The 25,082-nt window shown below is 46.1% G+C and overlaps 1 protein-coding gene across 9 annotated transcripts in view; it reads left to right on the forward strand.

Moving 5' to 3' along the window:
* Positions 1 to 25,082, forward strand: part of RASL10B (RAS like family 10 member B) — a 216,325-nt gene that overhangs the window by 178,988 nt on the left and 12,255 nt on the right. For 7 of the 9 annotated variants that reach the window (XM_073573679.1, XM_073573711.1, XM_073573707.1 and 4 more), the window contains 2 exons: positions 1,341 to 1,687; positions 18,660 to 18,784. In XM_073573679.1, the coding sequence (XP_073429780.1) occupies positions 1,472 to 1,687; positions 18,660 to 18,784 (341 nt within the window). In that variant the 5' untranslated portion in view covers positions 1,341 to 1,471. The remainder of the gene's footprint in view (positions 1 to 1,340; positions 1,688 to 18,659; positions 18,785 to 25,082) is intronic. The other 2 variants (XM_073573688.1, XM_073573727.1) reach the window with 1 other exon arrangement.

Genomic DNA, 25,082 nt, shown 5'->3' on the forward strand with positions numbered 1-25,082 from the left:
TCACATATGGCACTCACAATGCCTTGTTCTTCAGTCACAGTCCTCAGACGGGGAACTCTCTCCCTCCGGGAGCGCGGTGCAGCCACCTACTCTCTGTCGAGCTTGCTCTACTTTCGTGCCCTGACGCCACACAGTTTCCTGTCCACCGTCCCTTCCTTCTGGTTATAGCCCCCATGGTCACATGGTCTAGAGGGTCCAGGACAGAGTGTCTCCCCCCCCCCCGACAACCCTGCTGTCTGTTCCGGACACGGAACAGGAGAGGTAACCCCTTTTGTGCAATTCTCCCCCTTACAACTACTTTCCACTTTTCACCAGGGGTGAGTTTTAGAACCAACTAGATTATCATCCAGGTGTGTTTAGCACAACCAAGTTATTAAGTGACAGAGCTCAATAGTTTGCCTTCATTTAGGGTACATTCAGTGTGAGTGCTGTCCGGAAGAAAAGCTCGGAAAAAAAACCATGACTGTTTAGATGACCGTTTTTTTTCACAGACCTAATGTCCATGTGAAAAAAATCACACCTTGCGCTAGTTTATTCTATATTTTGTATGAGACTCACCTATTGAAGTCTAGGGGTGCGCTACGCTAAAAAAAAAATCAGATTCCGTACAGATAGTATCCGATTATTACCAGTTAGGGTTGATTGAATAACTTCGGATAAGAGATTATCTGAATAGCTATAGCGCTTTCCGAATAGCTTCCTCGGGAATCCGGATACCTGGATCGCTCACGATAATCAGATGTTCGGTGCCACAGCTGCATGTGTCATGGCTGTGTGACGGTCACAACACATGTATGGAGAGCCCAACAGCTATTCAATTAACCCTATTACAAATATTTTGCATTTATTGACATAAAAACTGTATTTAGCCCCCCTACCTGCCTCCCCTCTTTGAATGACAGGTCACTACTGAGATTTTAAACTGAGGAGACAGGTCATTCCCAGACCAGAGGTAAACAGAGGAGCTGGGGAATCACAGACAGGGAGGAGGAGACCCAGTGCACAGTCCGGACCTTGTGCACTGAAATGTTATTACCAGAAAACTTCAAATAGTGATTAAAGAAGAACCACAAAATGGATTTATTCACCAAAGATTTCAATTTAGTCTGTATTACAGCTCTATTACATGTATTTTCTTTACATGCAACTCAATGCACCAAACGTTCTTTTTTTAAAAAATTTGGACATAGTTAGATGTAAACTCGTGAAGTGCATTATATTTTATATTTATTGTTATACACACAACTAAAATAGTTCTACACTTGTATTTTATAAACTTGATTAACCGTAACTTCTTCACTTTAGTATAGTGATGCTTTTGTTTCTTATTGCTTATACAGCCTTCTTTTCTCCAAGGAGATGCTTCCTGAATGTGGCTGAGCCTGCAGCCTCTGGAATATGCCGCAGTGCAACCATCTTGCCAACGCCACGGACCGTGTGAGGGAATTATCCACCACCGGCCCAGGGAGGCATGGTGACGACCTTCAAGATTGCGGTACTCGGGGCCCAAGGAGTGGGGAAAAGCGCAATTGTGCGTCAGTTCATGTACAACGAGTTCAACGAGAACTGTGTCCCCACCAAATCTCGACGTGTCTTCCTACCAGCTGTTGTCATGAATGGCCATGTCCACGAACTTCAAATCATGGACTTCCCTCCTATATCATCTTTTCCAGTCAACACCTTACAAGTGAGTATGATTACATGGGTTAGTAACAGGCCTAATTTTTGGGGGTTTCTTAATTATTGTCATCAACACTTTACTTATCATTAGCCAATCACAATTGAAATTGAAACCAAAATATCTATGTCGGTGGCCTTAAAGATTATCCTCATATTATAAAGTGATAGCTATAATATGCCATCACTTTATGATTGATGGGGTAAAATTACTGGGAACCCCACCAATCCTACGAATGAATTGGTCGTAGCACATGAATGGAGGCTGTGCTACAGTAGATGGCCAAGAGTGCCATCTTTTTGGCGTTACCGTACTTTTTGTATAGTTTTATATTTTGATGGATCAGACTTTTACGGACATTATTATAACAAAAATGTTCATTTTATTTTTGAAAATGGGAATGATTTACAATTCTACATTTTTTTTTAACATTTTTTAGTACACTTAAAGGGAACCTGCAATAAAAACGCTATTAACCTGAAGATTTGAGATATGGGGTTAATCTGCAGGTTAATAGCATTCTGAAGCAGTGTGGCTGTCAGTAGGAAATTGACTTTATTCCTTCCAGCAGCTGCTGGCTTTCAGTCATGGAGGCTTGGCAGGTGCAGCTTCAGTCACAACTGAGTAAATCGTGAGCTGCGGCTGTAACCATGCACTGACTGACAGCTGGCTTTGTACTGATACAATGCAGTGCCATGGCTGGTTATAGGCACCGCTCACTATGTACTGAGCAGTGACTGAAGCTGCGCTGTCCTCCCCTTTATGACTGAAAAAACAATAAGGAAGAAAACTCCTCTGAATCCATAAATGCAAAACAGTACATCTTTAATAAATACATACAATAATTGAAAACACATAAAGGAAAGGTATACAGCATAGAGAGTGGTTTTCAAGTCATGTCAACACATATTCATAATAGAGTATAAATTGTATAAAGCAAAGAGATCATATAACATTAAAAAAAATCTAAAAAGCACTCAATATAAGCAGATATGTGACCCCTTTGGAGAAGTAAACAGTCTATTTAAGAATATAGGATCAAAATATGTGTATATTTGTTATAAACAAAGAAATATATAGCATATATTAGTGACATTTTTCCAAGTGGGTTATAAATAACCGCAAAATATAAGAAACAAGTTTGTACAATAATTAATCAATCCTATAGTCAAATTGATACACAAACTATTATACACTTGTATTTAAGTGGGTACTGTACATCACATAAGCCTAACCCCCAAAAATTAACTATGTGTCCCACGTGGGGAGAAATGACTAGGTAGAAGATGATAGCACAAAAATATCAATTTAGAGTATCCCCCTAATGAACAGTTGCAGTACTCTGGTATCAGAAATACACGTGCTTACAGTAAACCCAATTAAAAAGTACCAGACAGGTACATAGTCTGTTGCACAAGTTGCACATCAGCATAAATAAACATAACATGATAGTTACCACCAGTTCTCCTGATGCGTGCTTTGCCCTATGGCTTCCTCAGGGTATAAGTCCCTCTATGACTGAAAGCCAGAGTCCACCGGAAGGTATAAAGTTAATTTCCTCCCAGCAGACGGACTTTCATTGTTGCGCCACACAACTTCAGAACCCTTAACCTGCAGATTAACCCCTTTTCTGCAGGATAATATTTTTGACATGACCAGTTCCGTTTAAGGTACTTGATCGCTCATACTATATACTGCAATGCTGAAGTATTGCAGTATATATTTAAATGCCTTCACGATGAGCCAATGGGTAATAATGGTGCTTGCTGAAGGCAGGTTGTCATGGTAGACAACCTGCCTTCATCATGCACCATTCTAACCCATCAGCTTCTCTTGAAGGTACTTAAATGCTGCTGTCAGTGACTGACTGCGGCATTTAAATGGTTAAAAGCTATGACAGATAGCTCTGGACACATGCTGATAAGCTAGGTTTACATAACAATATTTACATGACCATATTTTCTGTCCGCGTGCTACCTGTGAATAAACTAACAGCACTCACACCAATTTTATTTTTTTCATGGACTGAGTACGTTTGTGAAAAAATTGCGGCATGCACTAGTTTCTTCTGTATGTCAGATGAGACTCGCCAATTCAAGTCTATGAGTCCACAAGAAAACAAATTGTATCTCATACGGAGCATACGGTGTAACACTGCCAGTATTTGTTCGGTATATAGAGGACTCGGCTTCTGAACCTGCTCTATATAACCAGCATGCCACCTGTGATGAAAATCTATGCCGCAAGTTGTTAAGGGGTTAAAATGCATGAAACACATGGGACCTGATTCCTTAAAGCTTTCACATCAGAATTCTGGCGTAAAAGCTTTGAAATGTCCCAAAATTTTGGTGCCGCTATGAGTTGTGCCTAAATTTACTGACTTTTGGCGCTTTCACTCCAGTTTATCCAAGCTCTGATAAAATGGGTGGAGCTAGGGCGGGTAGTGGCGATCACCGCTCGGCAATTTCTTAACGAGCAGGGGCTGGAGTAGAATTTGTGGCTAGGAGTAGAGATGAGCAAATTTTTCAATGTTCAGTTCAAATTACGATCGTCAAATTTGCAATATTCGCCGAACATAACCAAACGCTATTCATGTCAATGAGAGGCAAGAAAAACCGCTTGCACAACACTTTATAACGGCCCCAAATGCTGCCAAAACACATTAAATGAGGGATAGACACCAGGAAAGTGGCCTCAATTCACCACAGTACAAATTGTAGCATGGCACTGTAGCAATCAGCCAGGCATGAGGTATCTGGGTCTGGGACAGCATTTGCAGCTTTCAATTGAACGTCACAGTAAGATGAGGTGGGTGAGGAATCGGTGTAGGCCCTCTTTGTTGGGAGCCCTGATACCACATGCAATACCTCTACCTGCTTTCATTCTGAGCCACACTCAGGTGGCACAAATATCAGTTTCATAGACTACCATTGTCAGAAAAATTTAAGGATAGTAACACGGGTAGTTGAGTCCAAGGAAGTGGAGGTCTCATGGTCTCGAAGGTCTACTGCTACAGGCAACACGCATGTAGGACACCCAACCAGGAGTGTTCACAATTCAAAAAATTATTGGCAGACACCACCAAAGTGGCATCAATTTCACCACAGTGTAGATAGTATAATAGGGACCGACAGGTCTTCCAGCAGATAGACACCCAACGTAGAGTTTTCACATTTTAAATAATGAGGGCCTGACACCACCGAAATGGAATAACTGTCACGAGAGTAGAAATAGTATAATTGGGACCATCATGTCTTCCACTACAGCTAACCCAACAGATGTAGACCAACCATGACTGTTTACATTTCCACAAATTTGTGTTAACATCAGCAGCAGCCAAAGCAGGCACAGAAGCCACACTAAGGATATCAGAGTGCAGTTACGTGACATTAATGCATCACACTAAAAAATGTAATCTCACAATATCACCTAGTCTGTACAGTCTGCGATTGGGGTACAACTGTCTGTGAAGATCCATGGCTTCTTCATCTTGATGAATGTTAGGCAGTCTACACTTTCAGGGGACAGCCGGCTGCGCTTATCCTTTAGGACACCAGCAGGAGTGCTGATGACACATTCTGAGAGAACGCTGGCTGCCGGGCATGATAAAACCTCCAAGGCATGTGAGGCGAGCTCAGGCCACTCATCCATTTTGCAAGACCAAAATGTGAAAGGGTCCAAACCCTCCCTAATGGTATTCATATTCAGTTCTAGATACTCTTGCACCATCCTCTCCATTTGTTCACCATGTGTAAGACTTGGACTCTGTTGTGCTGTTGCACGAACTGGTCTAAAAAAAAGTGATAAAGGACTCACAGAAATTGCTTCTTCCACTTACACCAATGCTGCTGATGTTTTGGCGTTCACAAATTGACGTGCTGGAGGTTGGAAGTCTAGAGCTGTGATGTGAACTGTGTGCTTCACTGCTGTCTTGGGGAAAAGCTCTCTTTAAGGTTGTGTAAAAGCGTGTTTAGATACTCTAGCATTCGCGGGTCCCATTCCAGGGCAGGAAGCATCTGGCAAAAATTGGTTTTATAACGTGGATCAAACAGACTGGCAACCCAGTAGTCAGCATTATTCCTAATCATAACTACACGGGTTCATGTTGCAGCAAGAAGGCACTCATATGTCAGGCTCTACCATGAGGTCCAAGTCCATGCTGTGTTGGTGGCTGGGTATCAATGAGTCTTGTTTCCTCCATCCCCTCCTGCCAACCATGAACAACAGAGAGGGGAGGATTATCCTCTTCCTCTGACAGTTGCTCGCCCTTAACTTCTTTCTCCTCCATTTGTTCCTCATATTTTGCACCTTCGATAACAGCTGGTCTGTTATCATCAGCCCCCTTCGATCACAGTAGTCTACCCTCCCTTGGCACCCGCCTGTGTGACGACAGTCTGTAACTTAGAGACAATGTTATCCCTTCCGCATCATCCTCTGCTTCCTCCTCTGGGACCACCATCTCCTCCTGCAAACTATTCAATGTCTGCTCCAGCATATAGATGACCGGAATAGTGATACCGATGATGGTGTCCTCAGCGCTAACCATCTTAGTAGCCATTTCAAAACTGTTCAGAAGGGTGCAGAGGTCCTTAATCTGTGCCTACTCTGTAAACATGATATGCGCCACGTCTGTTCTGCGATAGCCCAGGCTATATGATATGACATATTGTGTCAGGGCTTGTTGCTGCTGCCACAGTCACTGCAGCATGTGCAGAGTGGAATTCCACCGTGTCAGCACAACACATACCAACCTGTTAACTGGCATGGACAAAGACCTCTGTATCAATGCAAGTCAATGACCTGAGGGGTGTGAAAGGCAGAAATGAGCACATAACTTACATGCTTTCTGTCGCAGCTCACCCAGGCCAGGATAGTGGCAGAGAAAACACTGTACCACCAGGTTGAGGACGTGAGCCATGCAAGGCATATGTGTAACCTTGCCTCACCGTAGGGCCGCCACCAGGTACACACCGTTACCGGACACAGCCTTCCCTGGATGCAGGTTGAGCAGAGACAGACATTGATCAAACTCAGCCTGGAGAGCTGTCCACAACTCATCAGCTGTATGACTGCAATCTCCAAGGCATATCAATTTTAATACTGCCTGATTGCGGTGAGCCCTGGCTGTGTAGTACAGAGGTGGTGGGGATTCACTCTGCACTGTTGGAACGCGTGTTTCATTAAGGCAGAGGTTGAGGGCACAGGTGGAGGCCCTAGAGGAGATAGAGGAGGAGGCAGAAGTAGTGGAGGAAGTATTAAATGTAATGGTGGTTCCAAGACTTGTGGAGCAGCTCCTGTCTCGACAGCTACCAGAGTCACCCAGTGCCCAGTCAGTGAGATGTAACGCCCTTGGCCATGCTTACTTCTCCAAGTGTCTGTGGTGAAATGCACCCTGGCAGACAGAGAATGGGTCAAGGAATGGGTGATGTCTGTGACATACTGGTGTAGCGCAGGCACAGCTTTCTTAGAAAAGTAATGGCGACTGGGCAATTGGTACTGGGGGACTGTGATGGCCATCAGCTTTTGGAAACCGTCTATCTACCAGGTGGAAAGGCAGCATTACGGTGGCCAACAGATTGGAGATGGTGGCGTTCAACCTTTAGCTTTGTCATGCGTAGGAGGAAACAGTCTTTTTCCCTTCACCCATGACAGCACACCTGAGAGAGGGATCCGCCCTGCCAGGACAGGAACCTACTGAGATATAAGGGGCGGCACCTCTCTCCCGCTTCAGTTGGGTTCCTGTCCTGGAAAGGAATCCCACTGTTGGCGGTGCCTATCATGGGCGAAGAAAAAAAAAAAAAGTCCCAGGCCCATCCTGGCGCGGGAAGAACAGGGGTCTCACCTGAAGTGCCGGCCGTCGGGTCCTGGATGCACAGTCCCCGGTGACCCCTCGGGCTCCGGGTTCGTGTGGGCGCTGGTGGTGGCTCCCAGCGGCTCCTGGAGGCCCCACTGCACCGCCCTCCCTTCGCACGGTCCCACGATCTCGCTCCCCCAGAGCACCTAGCAGGGGAGCCGCGGGCGTCTTCCGGCCGCTGACGGCAGCGGCGCAGAGGATCATGGGCGCGCTGACTGACGGCAGCAAAGGCGACGGTGTCATGGCGCCGGGTGCGACGCCGGCCAGCTTTCTGAAGCGGTCGGCCGGCGGTTGCAGGGGGGAAGGGAGGAGACACCCACCAGGACGGAGGCGCATTATTTAAGCAAGGAAGAGCGGCATGGCAGGCGGTTCAGAATGGAGTCAGAACAGGAGAGATTGCTGTGTCTGCCTCCCTCACAGGCCTCCGGCCGCAAACATGGAAGCCGTTCAAGCAGTAGTAGCCCCAGCCGTAGGTCGGGGGACTCCTCAAGATCCAGAGAGCACAGGTCACGTGCTCCGACGCAGCCTTCGAGTCCGGTACCCTTGATTACGGGTGGTGAGTGATCTTCATGAATGCTAGCAATATGTTAATAGGGGTTCCCTGTTGTATGTTTAACCCCGTAGGAAAAACCTAAAAAAGCGGGAAGTAAGGCCGGTTTCACATTAGCGCTTTTTCAGCGCGCGCACGGCCGGGGGTAGCTCCGCCCCCGATCCGGCTCTCTGCCCGGCGTGCCCGCCCCTTCCTTGTAGCGCCGCCTCCTAGCGCACAGCGGCGCCTGCGATCGGCGCACCCTATCTTTAGCATAGGGTGCGCAGATCGTGCGCAGGCCGTGCGCTAGTTGCGCTTTGACCTGCGCTGCGCACTTTTGACGGTGCGCCGTGCGCGCCAAAATCCGAAAAGTTTGATTTTGGCGCGCACGGCGCACCGTCAAAAGTGCGCAGCGCAGGTCAAAGCGCAACTAGCGCACGGCCTGCGTACGATCTGCGCACCCTATGCTAAAGATAGGGTGCGCCGATCGCAGGCGCCGCTGTCCGCTAGGAGGCGGCGCTACAAGGAAGGGGCGGGCACGCCGGGCAGAGAGCCGGCTCGGGGGCGGAGCTACCCCCGGCCGTGCGTGCGCTTAAAAAGCGCGAATGTGAAACCGGCCTAAGAAGAATAATAGGGACTGTGCCATATGTAAAAGCCCCTTAGCAAGAGACTGGCAGAAATACCTCTGCGCCAGTTGCATTCAGCGAACAATGGCAGAAGAAGCACCTAGTTTCGCAGCTAATCTTATATCGGCCCTCAGATCAGAAATGGAGGGTTCAATTAAGACCTTGTTGAAAAAATGGAGAAAAGTTAGAAAGAATCCCCTTAGTTCTCAGTCAAACTCCTCTACGGCCTTGTCTCAGACCGAGCAACCATCCTCCTCAGATTCCTCAGACAGTGACATGGGGGGTAAGCCATGTTTTCCGGTAGAAGACACGGATGCTCTCCTGAAGGCCATTAGAACAACAATGCACCTACAGGAAGAAAGAGTGGCTAAATCCCTGGAGGACTTCATGTTTGGGGGACTACAAGAGAGGAAAAAACGGACCTTTCCAGTTAATGAAAAGGTCCAAGCACTTATTGAGAGAGAATGGAGGAAACCCGAGAGATCAGGGGCTCTTCCCTCCGCCGCTAAGAGGCGATACCCCTTTGAGCACATGGATGCAGAAATATGGGACAAAGTCCCAAAGATTGACGCAGCAGTGTCCAGGTCTTCCAAAAAATCGGCCCTGCCCTTGGAAGTCTCAGGGGTTCTTAGGGACCCGCTAGACAAAAAAGCAGATTCCTATTTAAGGCACACATGGGAAGCAACAGCAGGAGGATTGAAGCCGGCAATAACTGGCACCTGCACGGCGCGTTCTCTAATGATTTGGCTGCAGCAGTTAGAAGAGAGACTAGCGTCAAAAGTCCCAAGAGAAAAGATATTGGCAGGTATGTATCTTCTGCATGGGGCAGCAGCTTTTTTGGCAGACACCTCGGCGGACTCCATGAGGTTGACAGCTAGGGCGGCAGGGCTATCAAATGCCACCAGACGTGCGTTGTGGCTTAAAGGCTGTCCAGGTGACCTGCAGTCTAAGGCTAAACTGTGCTCGCTCCCCTGCGACAGATCAGCGAAGACCGCCCTTTCGGAGAGGAAGATTCAATAGGGGTCGTCCTCCGGCCGATAGAAGATGGGAAGATAAAAGAAAAAAGGAGTCGGGATTTATGTTTGGTGGAGGCACCTCCACTTCAAAAAAATCTCCACAATGACGCCAGTATTCCGGTAGGGGGGAGATTGGCACTCTTTTCTCAGGCGTGGGGGAAGATCTCTTCCAATACCTGGATCCTATGCATCTTAAGAGAGGGCCTGAAAATCCCCTTTTTTCGCCAGCCAAAAGCCGCATTTGTCATTACCCCCATCAGGAAGGTGATCGAAGAACAGTTGGCCTTAGAATCAGAGATCCTGAGCCTAGTAGACAAGCAGGTCCTTTCCATAGTCCCAAACATACAGGAGGGAAGGGGGCTCTATTCCCCCCTTTTTTTGATAAAAAAAACCAGATCAATCGTTCAGGACAATCATAAACCTCACAGGCCTCAACCGGTGGATAAAGAATCAGACCTTCAAGATGGAATCGGTGGCTACGGCCATGACACTGATACATCAAGATTGTTTCATGGCCGTAGTCGATTTAAAGGATGCATATTATCACATCCCTATCCATCCAGGTTACGAAAAATACTTGAGAGTGACTCTCTATATTCAGGGCGTGCTCAGGCATTTCCAATTCAGGGCTCTTCCATTTGGCATATCTATAGCCTATATATAGGGTTTTTACCAAGGTCATAGCAGAGGTAACATCTTTCCTCCGAATTCACGATACAGTCATAATACCCTATTTGGACGATTTCCTTATAGTGGGCAGCTCAGAAGACCACTGTACGGCACAGTTGAGCCGGGTGACCGACACCTTACAGGAATTAGGATGGATAGTAAATTTCAAAAAATCAAAACTACAGCCCCTAAGAAAACAGACCTTCTTGGGATTTATCCTGGATTCAGGATAGCAAGCTTGTCTACTACCGGACGCCAAAATAGAGAAGGTACAAAACGTGACTTTGACTGCCCGAGACCAACCTCACATGTCATTAAGAAATGCGATGTCTCTACTAGGTACCCTGACGGCCTGTATTCCGGCGGTCAGGTGGGCTCAATTTCATACCCGACAACTTCAGGGGGAGATACTGTCAGCATAAAGATCGCTGAGAGGGTGTTTAGAAGGAAGACTGGAGCTTTCCTTAAAGGCCAGAGACTCTCTCAACTGGTGGCTGGACAGGACAAACTTGGCTTCGGGAATGGGACAGACGACCGACGTAATACTGACAGACGCAAGCTCCTCGGGTGGGGGGCACACCTAAGGGGTCACGTAGTCCAGGGTTCCTGGAGGCCTCAAGAAATGGGTGCATCTTCCAACCTGAGAGAACTGTGGGCAGTGAACAAAGCCCTAAGTCATTTCATTCCCCCATTCAGGGGTCACAATGTCCGGGTCATGTCGGACAACAAAGTAATGGTGGCGTAAATCAACCACCAGTGGGGGACAAGATCACACTCCCTAATGAAAGCAGCGGGCGACATTTTTACAGAGCGGAACAACACCTACACTCCCTAACAGCCTTGCACTTAAAGGGGGCAGAAAACATAGAAGCCGATTTCCTGAGCCGCAATACTCTGAGGCAAGGAGAATGGGCTCTAAATTGGTCCGTTTTTCAAAAAATAACACAGCTTTGGGGAGACCAGTGATAGACCACTTTGCCAACAAGAACAACAGGCAAATAGAGAGGTTTTGCTCAGTAAACCCAAGGGAAAAACCATGGGCAGTGGACTCATTACATATTCCGTGGGACTTCAGGCTAGCCTATGCTTTCCCCCCAGTGGCCCTGAACCCAACAGTAGTCAGGAAGATTAGGAACAATTAAGCCAGGGTGATCCTAATAGCCCCATTTTGGCCAAAAAGGTCCTGGTTCGCTCTGCTATGAATGATGTCCCTTTCCGATCCATGGGTTCTGCCAGAAATCCCGGACCTACTAGCTCAAGGTCCAATACTCCACGCTCAGGTCAAAGGATTCCATCTGACGGCGTGGAATTTGAAAGGTCGCTTCTAATGGATAGAGGGTTCTCTCCCGGTTTGGTGGCCACCCTGCTAAAGAGTAGGAAACCGGTGACGACCAATATCTACGGCAGAACATGGAATAAATTCCTGCAATTCCTAGGTAAGGCGCTAGAACAAGAACCCCCGATTAGTGCCATCTTGGAGTTTTTACAGTCAGGATTGCAGCTGGGGTTAGCGGTACGCACTCTTAAAGTTCAGGAATCTGCACTAGGGGCACTCTATAACTGCAACTTGGCAGCAAATAGATGGGTAGCCAGATTTATCAAATTCTGCCACAGGTCTAGGCCTATCCCATTACCGAGAATAGCACTGTGGGATTTAAACTTGGTACTAGAGGCCCTTACAAAAGAACCATATGAGCCTATACAACAACTACCCATAAAATATCTTACTCTAAAAACGATCATTTTAGTGGCCCTTACATCGGCCCGTAGAGTAAGCGACTTGCAGGCTCTCTCAGTAAATCCACCCTATACACAAGTTTTTCAGGATAGGGTGATATTAAGAAGAGACCCCGCTTATCTGCCTAAGGTAGCATCAGATTTCCATCAAGGTCAGGAAATTATCCTTCCATCCTTTTGCGAGAATCCAAAGAACTCAGGGGAGGAAAAATTCGATAGTTTGGACGTTAAGAGAGCCCTGCTAGAATACATATCTGTCACTACCCAGTGGAGGAGGTCCCAGTCCCTATTCGTAGCCTTCCAGGGTGCCAGAAAAGGCTATAGGGTTTCAAAAAGGACTATTGCCAGATGGATTAGGGAGGCCATTAGTGTAGCCTACTCAGCTAGTGGTGTTCCGATTCCTGATGGCATCAAGGCTCATTCCACCAGAGCCGTGGCGACCTCCTGGGCTGAAAAGGCAGAGGTATCGATTGAACAGATTTGTAAGGCCGCTACCTGGGCCTCACCTTCAACCTTCTTTAAGCATTGTAGATTGAATCTATCCTCCTCTGCTGACTTAACCTTTGGTAGAAGGGTGCTGCAAGTGGTGGTCACTCCCTAAGGTGGTTCAAAGTCTCCAAAAATCTCTCAGGTGTGCTGTCATGGGTGAAGGAAAAACCACCATGGTTACTTACCGGTAGCCGTTTTTTCCGGAACCCATGACAGCACCCGTATATCCCCCCCTTTTTCACCGTATGGGTGTGCACGTTAGTAGGGTGTATTTGTGTGATGTGGTGTTGAATTAACATGTAACTAACCGGGAAGTCCTCTCAATGCTCTGTAACCAACTGAAGTGGGGGAGAGGTGCCGCCCCTTATATCTCAGTAAGTTCCTGTCCTGACGGGGCGGATCCCTCTCTCAGGTGTGCTGTCATGGGTTCCGGAAAAACCGGCTACCGGTAAGTAACCATGGTGGTTCACGTGACCACAACTGTGGAACCATGGTCTAGCTGCAGTGCTGAGAGAGAGTGGAGCACGGTGAACCGGACAAACTGCTTGACCGTGAGAGAAGTTTACATTACATTAAAATTACTGTTTACAAGAGCGTCATGCCTCTGAGCTCTACAAACCCCCTCCCCTCATCAAACACGTGACAAACGCTCAGGATACACCACCATTATCGTTGCTAAAGTGCTGAAAATACTTTTGTGGAAATGCAAATATTTTCTCGCACTTTTTACCAAATGTTATCGATTTTATAAAATTTTGCTCATGTTTCCGATCTTGAATCCGAATGTGCAATATTCGTGCCGAATTTTTGTTTGACGATCGCTTTCCGAACAAATTTGCACATCACTAGCTAGGAGCACACAAAGGTGCATGCCACTCGTCTGGTGATCCTGATTCATGAAGATGCGTAAGATGTCCTAGCTGTCCGACCTTCAAAAACCTGTAAATTATCACTTGTCGCATGGCGACAACTTACAAGACGATAACTTACAAACTCAGTACAGCACCTTTAACCACTTCACGACATGCGCCGTACTAGTATTGTCGTGTATCCTCCTTTGATGTGGGCTCCGGCACTGAGCCCACATCTTTCACGGAACATGTCAGCTGTTTTGAACAGCTGACAAGTGCCTCTAACAGCCACAAACATACGCATATTTGGTATCCCCACATTCGCCTGATCTATCAATATAAAAAAATAATTAATCCGATCGGTATCGGCGTAGCGGAAAAAAGTCAACGCCAGAATTACATTTTTTTTATCGCCGCAACATTGAATTAAAATGCAGTAATGGGCAATCTAAAGATCGTATGCACACCAAAAATGTATCATTAAAAATGTCTGCCCAGCATGCAAAAAATAAGCCCTCACCCAACCCGAGATCACGAAAAATGGAGACGCTACGGGTCTCAGAAAATGACGCTTTTTTTAACAAACTTTTTTTTAACAAACTTTGGATTTTTTTTTCACCACTTAATTAAAAAGAACCTAGACATGTTTGTGTCTTAGAATTCGTAATGATCTGGAGAATCAAAATGGCAGGTCAGTTTTAGCATTTGGTGAACATGGTAAAAAAAATCCAAAACAAAGTTGGAATTGCACTTTTTTGCAATATCACCGCACTTGGCATTTTTTTCCCGTTTTCGAGTACATGATAATGGTAAAACCAATGGTATCTTTCAAAAGTACAACTTGTCCTGCAAAAAACAAGCCCTCACATGGCCATATTGACGGAAAAAATAAAAAAGTTATGGCTCTGGGAAGAAGGGGAGCGAAAGAGAAATGCAAAAAAGAAAAAGGGCACCATCATGAAGGGGTTAAGGCTGTGTGCCACGTAAGCATTTTTTAAGCATTTTTTAAGCGATTGTCCTGGTCAAAACGCTTCAAAAACGCATAAAAGAAGCATCCCATTCATTGTAAATGAATTCCGCACTTTTTGTGCACATTGATGCGTTTTTTTCCGCTCAATAAGCTCTTAGCGGCCAAAAACGCAGCATGCTCATTAATTTTGCGGAAAAGTCCGTGTTTTTGCTATTTTCTATGAGTCAGAAAACGCGCAAAAAAAAACGCATCAAAAACGTGTGGTTTTTAAGCAAAAAACGCGCGGAAAACGCGCAAAAAACGCGTGGAAATAAAGCGCACGTTTTCTGGGAAGGTGTCCGGTTTTGAAGCAGAAATTTTCTGAATACGTAGGCACATAGCCTAAAACTGGAGAAATATTGATCTAGAAGGCTGTGTGCACACGCTGCGGATTAGGTGCGGATTCATCCGCGCAGATTTTGTAAAATCCGCAGTGAAACCGCAGGTCAAAATACCTGCGGATTGCTCTGTGGTTTTGCCCTGCGGTTTTTCATCTCAATGGAGGAGATGGCAAACCGCAGCGGAATCCGCAGAAAGAATTGACATGTCAATTCTTTCTGCGGATTGAAAACCGCAGATAATCCGCGCAGAAAATTCCGCACCATCTGCATTGCGGTTTTTGATTCCCATAGGGAATCATGGTACTGTACACCGCAGCAAAAACTGCTGCGGGTCCGCAGCGGCCAAAACCGCTGCGGATCCGCAGCAAAATCCGCAGTGTGTGCACACAGCCGAAGACTTGTACAGTCCACTCATATTTCATAAGCGAAAACTTACCAGTTACATACTATACAGAGACAAGAAACCACCATATATCAGAGAACACACATAATAATGACATAACAAGAGCCACCAATGTGTTATCCCCTACAAAAAAGAGTAAGTGTTCCAGCTGCTCCCTCAAGCAGTAGGCCCACTAACAGCTGGTATGGCTACAGTACGTACATAATGCTATATATAATTAGAAACCTTAGACCTAGATTTGCACACAATGAAAATTAAATCAGTTTCTACCATATTTGCGCCATATAATTTTTTAAATCTAGAAATATTTTCCATGCACTGAAAAGGAAATAGGATTTCTAGCTCAAATACCATAAATAAATGAGATACTCAAGCATTCTAGCAATTAAAGGATTAAGGTCATAATGCTAGCATTTTACAAAATTAGGAATAGTCTTCAGGCCAGTGAAGAGGTTCTGTCACCAGGTCAAGTGGTCAGTTTTGGCTCTTGTCTTTAGTGATCATTTTCATGGCTTTCCAAGTGGATTCTCTGTAGATGTGTCTATACACTGCTCTGCATTGTTGTTACTCTGAGACCACGGCCCACATGGTAAAGCCCATAAAAGATTGCGCTAAATAAAAAGGCATATTTCTGGAATCATATGATGGAATTAAATGAAAAAAATGGAATAATCAAGAGAGCAGTGAGAATAAAGTAAGAGCAAAAACTGTCCAATTTGACCTATTGACAGGTCCTCTTTAGAATCCAACATTTACATTACAACCATGTCATCACAATGATGCTGTCTCCTGATAGAATTCTCTAAGTATGCGAGAGTCTTTCTCTTTGATTGAATGCCACAGTGTAGATGAAATGGTTACTAACAGGAGCAGTTTATATATACACACATCTCGCACTTATATATCTGTTCCGTCACAGTTAGTGTTGTCGCTGCTGTGATTCCCCTCTACATTTTCTCTCTCTCGCCCCCTGTAATATTTTCATAAGCTAGCTTTTCTGTGATCTGGGTGGTTACATAACATTAAGAGATTCAGGCAGGGGGAATCCCACCAGAGGCATGTCGCATTGCACTCTTTGAGGTAACCACCCCCGTTTCTCTATCCCTCAGCAACTTCCTACGCTGAGATGTGTGTGCTATAAACCCCCGAGGCAGAAGGGATGACCCTTTCCCTCATCAGCATGCCTGTTAGGGAGGAGTGCGTGGGATATAGTGACAGGAGGAGTGAGTGCAGAAAAAAATGATGTAGGACACTTTTCTGTAATCGTATAGCAGTTTAAAAAAACGTGGAAGAATCTAATAATCCACTGTAGTAAGGCTTATGCTGCTGTGCTGCCGAAGTGACAATGGTCTGGATACCTCCACACTAGCGAACACAGACAGAAGGGGTAACAAAAAAATTAGAAAAGTTGTATATTGGCTCACCAACTGATGAAATATGCCTGAAGGCTCCAGACCGACTTCTGGATATAGATATAGCAGAAAAATGGAAGAATCCAGCATCCACAGTAAATGAGGTACTATACTATGAATTAGAACTTATAGTTCGAAACGCGTCAGTGCAAGCATATCTAAGTGTACTGATCATCTTTTAAACCATGGATTTTTCAAATGTTTTTCTCTAAATAAACAGTTGTTTTTATGATATTTTTCCTCGGAACCATTGCTGGAGGTACCTTTTCTACCGGGCGGCCAACCCAAGCTTCATATCCCTGCACTACCGGTAGAAGAGGACACACTTGTCGGTGAGCTGCATATAAATACCTTTTTTCTATTTTCAGAAAATGGGGTACCGTAAGTATATTAAAACATTTTATCAGCAACATAGTTAAAGAAAGGGAAAAATTAAAACATACAAAGAGAATAAAAGGACATGGGAATACTCGTTTTGAGCATAACCGCTCTACCTGACTATTCTCTTTGTATGTTTTGATTTTTAATTTTTTCCTTTTTTAATTCTGTTGCTAATAAAATAATGTTTTAATATACTTTCCTCATTTCCTGATGATGCTGGACTTTTCCATTTTGCTGCTGCTTGTTTTGCAAGAACAATATAGGGGCCCTTTACAGTCTGATAATTCTGTCTATGACATAAGCTGCGTGCTGCTTTGGAAGTGAGAGTAAACCTTCTTACCTCTTGGGCCATTCTGCAATTGCACCAATGATTTGTCTGGCCCTGTGCCTCAAATGTCCTACAAATACAGGAAGACCACAACCCTTCAAAAATAAGTCGCCATCCCTTGCTAATTTTTTGACAATTTTTTGTTACAAAAAAGTAATTATCCAATGTATTAAGGCTTCTGCTACTCTTCTGACGATGTTCAATACAAAATAATATTGTGGTACCATATTAGCCAGAAAAATCGATTTAAATACTTATGTCCCAAAAAAATGAGAAAGGTATTCAAGGAGTGATACCTTTATTGGCTAACCAGAGAAATTATATTTGCAAGCTTTCAGGGCTCAGGTGGCCCCTTAATTAGGCTACATTACAAGTGCAGCCCGATGAAGGGGCTGCCTGAGCCCTGAAAACTTGCAAATATAATTTCTCTGGTTAGCCAATAAAGGTATCACTCCTTGAATACCTTTCTCATTTTTTTGGGACATAAGTTTTTACAGCTACTCTTCTGACAAAGTACTTAAGTATAGATGCCTTAAATATGCTACAAATACAGGAAGACCACAGCCCTTTAATATAAAAATACATGAGAAGTTTTACCATCGATTGCTCAAGAACTGCCATATCCCTCTCTCCTTTTATAAGGTTTTGGTGTCTTAGTCACTCTATTGCAGACCATTGAATTGGGTATATTCACATAAGGATGTGGTATTTACTTGGGCAATAGACAGGTAGGCATTTTGTAATATATTTTCCTGGTCTACAAAACAGGTCAAGATGCATTCAAGAGGCTTTGACAATGGCATAGAGTATGAGGACAACTGTCTTATTTCAGTCAGCTCCAGCCATAGTATCATCGTGTACATGTTCTGTAGCAGTCGAAAGTGATTGTTGCGATCCTCATTAAAATGATTTTGACAGAATAAAAATAAAAATTAGTGTTGTCAAATAGGCCCTTAATAGATTCTATGATTCTATGATTCTGTTTTTGATTTTCAGCAAAATGGAATGAATTGCCTTCCGTGGTCCAAACTTCTCCAGTGTTAAGCCGGTATACCCATGAGATAACTGTCAGCTGAACGGTACCGTACGTACAGTAGGCTCCTGTCTCTCCCTACTAACCTATATACGGTACATAAGCTCTGGGTTCGGCCGAGCATTGTTGTGCTTTCAATGGGGAGAGAGGATAAAGACTCATCTAGCAGTAACTTATGTAATGAAAATTAAATGGGAGAGAATACTTTGTTAAGACAGTAACTTACACGGATGGCATCATCTTTATAAAAATATTCATGCTTGCATAACATGGCAAGATATATCATAGTGTTATATGTTGCAGGAGTGGGCAGATTCCTGCTGCCGCGGACTCAGAAGTGCACATGCTTACATCCTCGTCTATGACATCTGTTGCTTTGACAGCTTTGAATACATCAAAACCATAAGGCAACAGATCTTGGAAACAAGGTGGGTCATAATTACGCAGGAAACCTTCAGATAGTGTTTCATATTTTATTACTGCAATAATTATTATAATTCACACGGCTATTCACACACACACGGCTATTCAAAATATATATATATATATATATATATATATACACACTTAGGAGCAGTTATAAATATGGTAGCCAATCAGATTTAACTGTTAAACAGCACCACCTAGACGTTGGTGTATGATAAAGTGGATCCCAATGCTGTAAAATTCCTATAAAACATAGCCAACTCCAACTCCCTTCCGCTGCTCGAGTCTCAGTGTTTTAGTTGTATCGGTGCATCCCTGCTGAAGCTGTGGCCAGTCACTGAGCTCAGTGGCATCTATCTCAGACCAGCTGCTGAGCTTAGAAATTGGCCGTATCGGTGCTGCGCGCCTTTGACATGATGTCACTGCTGCAGCCAAAACACTGATATCTAAGCAGCGGCAGAGAGTTAGCGCAAGATCTGGAAAGGATGAGTACCTGCTCTGTTTGTTTTAAGAATTTTACAAAGTTTGGAGTCCACTTTACTGAAAGGTGAATAATTCCTATTCAGATGTGAGTTTACAGTTGTAACCAGGTCCTTGTTCCTAGAGGACCAAACTGTCCCCCTGCCTCATAAGACGAAACCAATACTATAAATGACACATCTTAGACAGGAGGCATTTGTGTCCAGTAGCTTCAAGTTACTTCTGATACTACTTGCAGTTAAGAGGTTACCCAGCTTAGCATGCCAATCAGTGGCAGTTGTAGTCACACTATATTGCTTACAAAATAGCTACCATCCCCATCATGATGCCAATAGTGCAGCACTTGAACGCAGTGGCTACCAATGTTAGCCTGCAGTTGGCATGTAAACAAAGTCCAAAAGAGTTGCCAGAGGGTCAGCGCTAGATCAGAGTGTAAAATAGGGGTTGCCCAGCGATCAATTTTAATACATTTAAAGGGTTATTCCCAAAATCACAATGTGGTATAATAATAATGTAATAATAATGTACATATATTTTTTCATTTGTGAAAATGTATCTCATTTTGTATGCCATTTTTTAAATCTGCCTTCTTCCCTACAGTATGAGAGCTCATGCCAAGAAGCAGTGATGCATTGGCAACTAAGTAGTGATGTACTGCAAGATACGGCTGAAGGATATGGCTGTGCATAGAGGGGGACATAGGATAGAGTGCAAGAGGGGGCTAAAAGGAGAGCTGTGTTGCAGGATAGAGCTCTGTATATTGGGACTGAGAGGTTATACAACAGGATGGGGCTATATACAGAGGCTTAGATTAGTTGAACTGTGTTTGTTTTATGTGGCTGAGGGACCAGTGATGCATATTGCAGAAGATTATCTCCTGACTTATGCATCAATAAATCTGCATTTCAAAAAATTGATATATCAGCAGTAGACAACAAACACAGGTCTGCATTGCCATTGTGGAGGAGAATTGAGCACAGCTAGAACCAACTAATACACACACACACACACACACACACACAGATGTAAATGGCTGAAAATGAAATCAGTCATGCAGGGTACTGCACAGGAACAGAGAATGCACAGAAGCATAGGGTGAATTCTACACTTAGACTGACTTGATGATAATTGTGAGAGGTGGGACTAGTGATGAACACATAAGAGAGGGGTGAGGGGTGTACAATACTTACGAGAAGCAAGTGCTGCTGGGAAGTGTAGTTTTATCAGAGAAGAATATGGGTATGTTCCCACGATCAGCTTTTGAGCGCAGGTGTTTCCGTATGTGTTCATTGAACCGTGTGGAATCACCAGGTCCAATACATTGCACTGGTGATATTTATCTTGCGGACATTCGTGTCTCCGCAAGATAAATAGACCTGCTGCGGTCTGGAAAGAAGCACCACATGTGCATCTCCACAGGGCAGGGTTGGTTTTAGGCAAAGTGGGGCCCTAGGCAAAGTTTAAAATGGGGCCCCAAATGCTAACATATTGCACATCACACAGAAGCATTTCGGTTGTATTTACATGCGCTGAGTTCAGGACGCTAAACGAGTGTGATCAACAATATTGAAGTCATTCGACACTTGTTTCCCGGCCGCTTTCCACCATCTGAGAAAGAATGATGGGGACAGAACGATCACTAATGAATCAATCTGTCCCCATACAGTATCATGTTATCAGCAGCACATCTACAGTTTACACCCCATAGTCCTCCATATAATAATGTGCCCATAGTCCTCCATATTGTATAATAGACGCCTCATAGTCCTTCATATATTAAAATACACTGCTCAGTCCTCCATATAGTAAAATACACTCTTCATAATGCTCCATATAGTATAATACACCGCCAGTCATCCGTGTAGTACTGTACAATTCACTTCCCATAGTATAATGCACCCCATAGTTCTTCATATAATGTATTCCCCATATTCCTCGATACAGTATAATGCAGCCCACATATAGTATAATGCAGCCACCCCAGAGTATAATGCAGCCCCACCATACAATATAATGAAACCCCCCACAGACTATAATGCAACCTCCCTCTTATAGTATAATGCAGCCACCCCTTAGAGAATAATGCAGCTACCCCACAGAGTATAATGCAGCCACTGCACAGAATATAATGTAACCCCCCATAGAATATAATGCAGCCCCCCTTATATAGTATAATGCAGCCCCTCCATAGAATATATGGCAACCCTCTCATAGAGTAAAATGCAGCCCCTTATATAGTATAATGTATCCCCTCCATAGAATACAATGTAGCCCTCATATAGCAGCACAGCCCACCATGGTATATAGCAGCACAGCCCACCATGGTATATAGCAGCACAGCCCCGCCATGGTATATAGCAGCACAGCCCCACCATGGTATATAGCAGCACAGCTCCACCATGGTATATAGCCGAACAGCTCCACCATGGTTTATAGCAGCACAGCCCACCATGGTATGTAGTAGCACAGCCCCACCATCGCAGGGCTGCTACTAGGAATTTCGGGGCCCCATACTGGCAAAATTTATGGGGCCCCCCCTTGAGACTCCACCCAGGCTCCACCCTCAGTTCAGTCTCCACCCTAACTCCTCCTTCACCATGCGAACCTTCCAAAATCCCTCCGTGCTTTCATCGAAAAACTTCACCATGCCCTCGATCACACATTAACACCATATCACATACCTAGTCATCAGTTTTTGTTTTGACGGTATATATTGAAGGTCCTGGCCAATATATAAATGTACAACAATATTCAATAAAAGTTCAGTATTCTATGTAGTATGCCAGAGCAACAAGTATATAATAAACACATATATTCAGTGTATTCGTTATGGCCAATGAAATCCTCAGAATTTCAAATAACTCTACAATCAAAAAAGTCTTATGATTAAACAAGAAATATTGATGATATTACATCAAGCCACCTTATAAATAACAAACAGCCATGTTAGTAATAGGATTGGCACCTAATAAAAACCAAATACAAGTGGTTAGTATGTTAATCAAAAGCCCAAGACAATAGAAAAGGCCGCTTTGTAATACCCTTTTCTTATGATAAGCCACCCTTGCTACTAGCAGAACAAAGACATGCTCACTGAACATGACGAGCCATAATGAATGCCACTCTTGTTACCCGACGCGTATCGTCACTAATGTGACTTCATCAGGAGTGGAAGAAGTCACTTTTCATAAGAAAAGGGTATTATCATTGACCCTAGTATTTCTAGTAACCCCTTTTTTTCTACTCTAAATTTACCCTGTTTACAAAGCGGCCTTTTCTATTGTCTTGGGCTTTTGATTAACATACTAACCGCTTGTATTTGGTTTTTATTAGGTGCCAATCTAAAATCTAATTTTATTTTCACTAAAATTATCTTTTCACCCCCAATGTTTGTTTTTCCCCAAGTGTAACATGAGAAATTGGACCCTAACAGTAGTTGTACAATTTGTCCTGAGTAGGCTGATATCCCATATAGGACTACAGGCTGAGCTGCAGGTGGAGACAGTCAACATGCTGGTACTAGTCAGCACAGTCTGTGATAACTAAAAGGATAGGACTACGGGCTGAGCTGCAGGTGGAGACAATGTGCCTACTAATCTTGGCACTAGAGATCTGTCCCCCTGGGCCCTGGCTCACCCCATCAGCCCCCTGGCTCCCACCATCATCAGCCGGGCCTCCTGGGTCCCCCCCATCATCAGCGGGGCCCCTCAGACCCCCCCCATGAACAGCCAGGCCCCTGGGTCCCCCCATCATCAGCTGGGCCCCTGGGTCCCCCAAACCCCCCCACGGACAGCCGGGCGAGCCCCTAGGTGACCCCCCACGGACAGCCAGGTGGGCCCCTGGGAGAACGCCAAAGGACAGCCGGGCCCCTGGGTGACCCCGTACGTACAGCCGGGTGGGCCCCTGGGTGACCCCCACGTACAGCCGGGTAGGCCCCTGGGTGACCTCCCACGGACAGCTGGGTGGGCCCCTGGGTGACTCCCCATGGACAGCCGGGCCCCTGGGTCCCCCCATCATCAGATGGGCCCCTGGGTACCCCAGACCCCCCCATGGACAGCCGGGCGGGCCCCTGGGTGACCCCCCACGGACAGCAGGGTGGCCGGGCAGGCCCCTGGGTGACCCCCCAAGGACAGCCGGGCGGGCCTCTGGGAGAACGCCCAAGGACAGCCGGGCGGGCCCCTGGGAGACCGCCCACGGACAGCCGGGCGGGCCCCCGGGAGACCCCCACACGTACAGCCGGGAGGGCCCCTGGGTGACCTCCCACGGAAAGCCGGGTGGGCCCCTGGATGACCCCCCATGGACAGCCGGGCCCCTGGGTCCCCCCATCATCAGTTGGACCCCTGGGTCACCCAAACCCCCCCGCGGACAGCAGGGCGGGCCCCTGGGTGACCTCCCCACGGACAGCCAGGCAGGCCCCTGGGTCCCCCACCATCAGCCGGACCCCTGGGTCCCCACAGAACCCGCAATGTCCCCCCATGATCGCGCCGGGGCCCCCAGACTCCCCCCCCCCCCCCCCCCATGTTCAGACAACAACCGGCCCCCGGCACCACCCGGGGCCCCCAGACTCCCCCCCCATGATCAGACTGAGACAACAGGCCCCCGGGCCCCAATGTCCCCATCCCCATGGGCCATGATCAGCAGGCTGCAGCCAGACATACAGACATAAAAAAAATTCACTTACCTGCTCGCTGGCCATCCACCGCACCGTCACTCAGGGTCCAGGGACCGAAGTCTTCTGCTCTGCTGCAGGCCTGCAGCCGCTCCCAGTCCCACACTGACACCACGTGCACACCGCTCTTCTGCTTTCTCAGGAATGAGGAAGTGAAGAGGCAGCGTGTGACGTCACATGAACCGGGGGCGGTGCTGGAGTGTGGACCATCAGACCGTGCACTGGGGGGGAGGGAGAGAGGAGGAGGAGCCAAGCGCTGGCCGGACCCTCCCTGCTGTCACAGACTGAGCGAATTTAACACAGGCAGAGCAGGCTGAGGGGGAGGACAGGGGGCCCCGAACCATTGAAAAAATTGTAGGGGGGGCCCGGCCGGGACCCGAGCGGCGAGCGCGGACCAGGCTGCAGCACCCAGCTTGCTCAGGCGCCGCGGCCGCCGGGCCCAGGCGGGCCCCCCTAATCACAGGGCCCCATACAGGTGTAATGCCTGTAATGCCCTGATGGCGGCCCTGCACCATCGTATATAGCAGCAGAGCCCCACCATGGTATATAGCAGCACAGCCTGGTATATAGCAACACAGCCCACCATGGTATATAGCAGCACAGCCTGGTATATAGCAACACAGCCCACCATGGTATATAGCAGCACAGCCTGGTATATAGCAACACAGCCCACCATGGTATATAGCAACACAGCCCGGTATATAGCAGCACAGCCCACCATGGTATATAGCAGCACAGCCTGGTATATACAGTAGCAGCACAGCCCGCCATGGTATATAGCAGCACAGCCCGCCATAGTATATAGCAGCACAACCCACCATGGTATATAGCAGCACAGCCCCACCATGGTATATAGCAGCACAGCCCCACCATGGTATATAGCAGCACAGCCCGGTATATAGCAACAGCTCACCATGGTATATAGCAGCACAGCCCCACCATGGTATATAGCAGCAGAGCCCCACCATGATATATAGCAGCACAGCCTGGTATATAGCAGCACAGCCCGGTATATAGCAACACAGCCCACCATGGTATATAGCAGCACAGCACCACCATGGTATATAGCAGCACAGCCTGGTATTTAGCCACACAGCCCACCATGGTATATAGCAGCACAGCCCCACCATGGTATATAGCAGCACAGCCTG

The sequence above is a fragment of the Dendrobates tinctorius genome, unplaced genomic scaffold (assembly GCF_039654945.1).
Source record: "Dendrobates tinctorius isolate UK_male_01 unplaced genomic scaffold, ASM3965494v1 ptg000007l, whole genome shotgun sequence".
Lineage (NCBI taxonomy): Eukaryota > Metazoa > Chordata > Amphibia > Anura > Dendrobatidae > Dendrobates > Dendrobates tinctorius.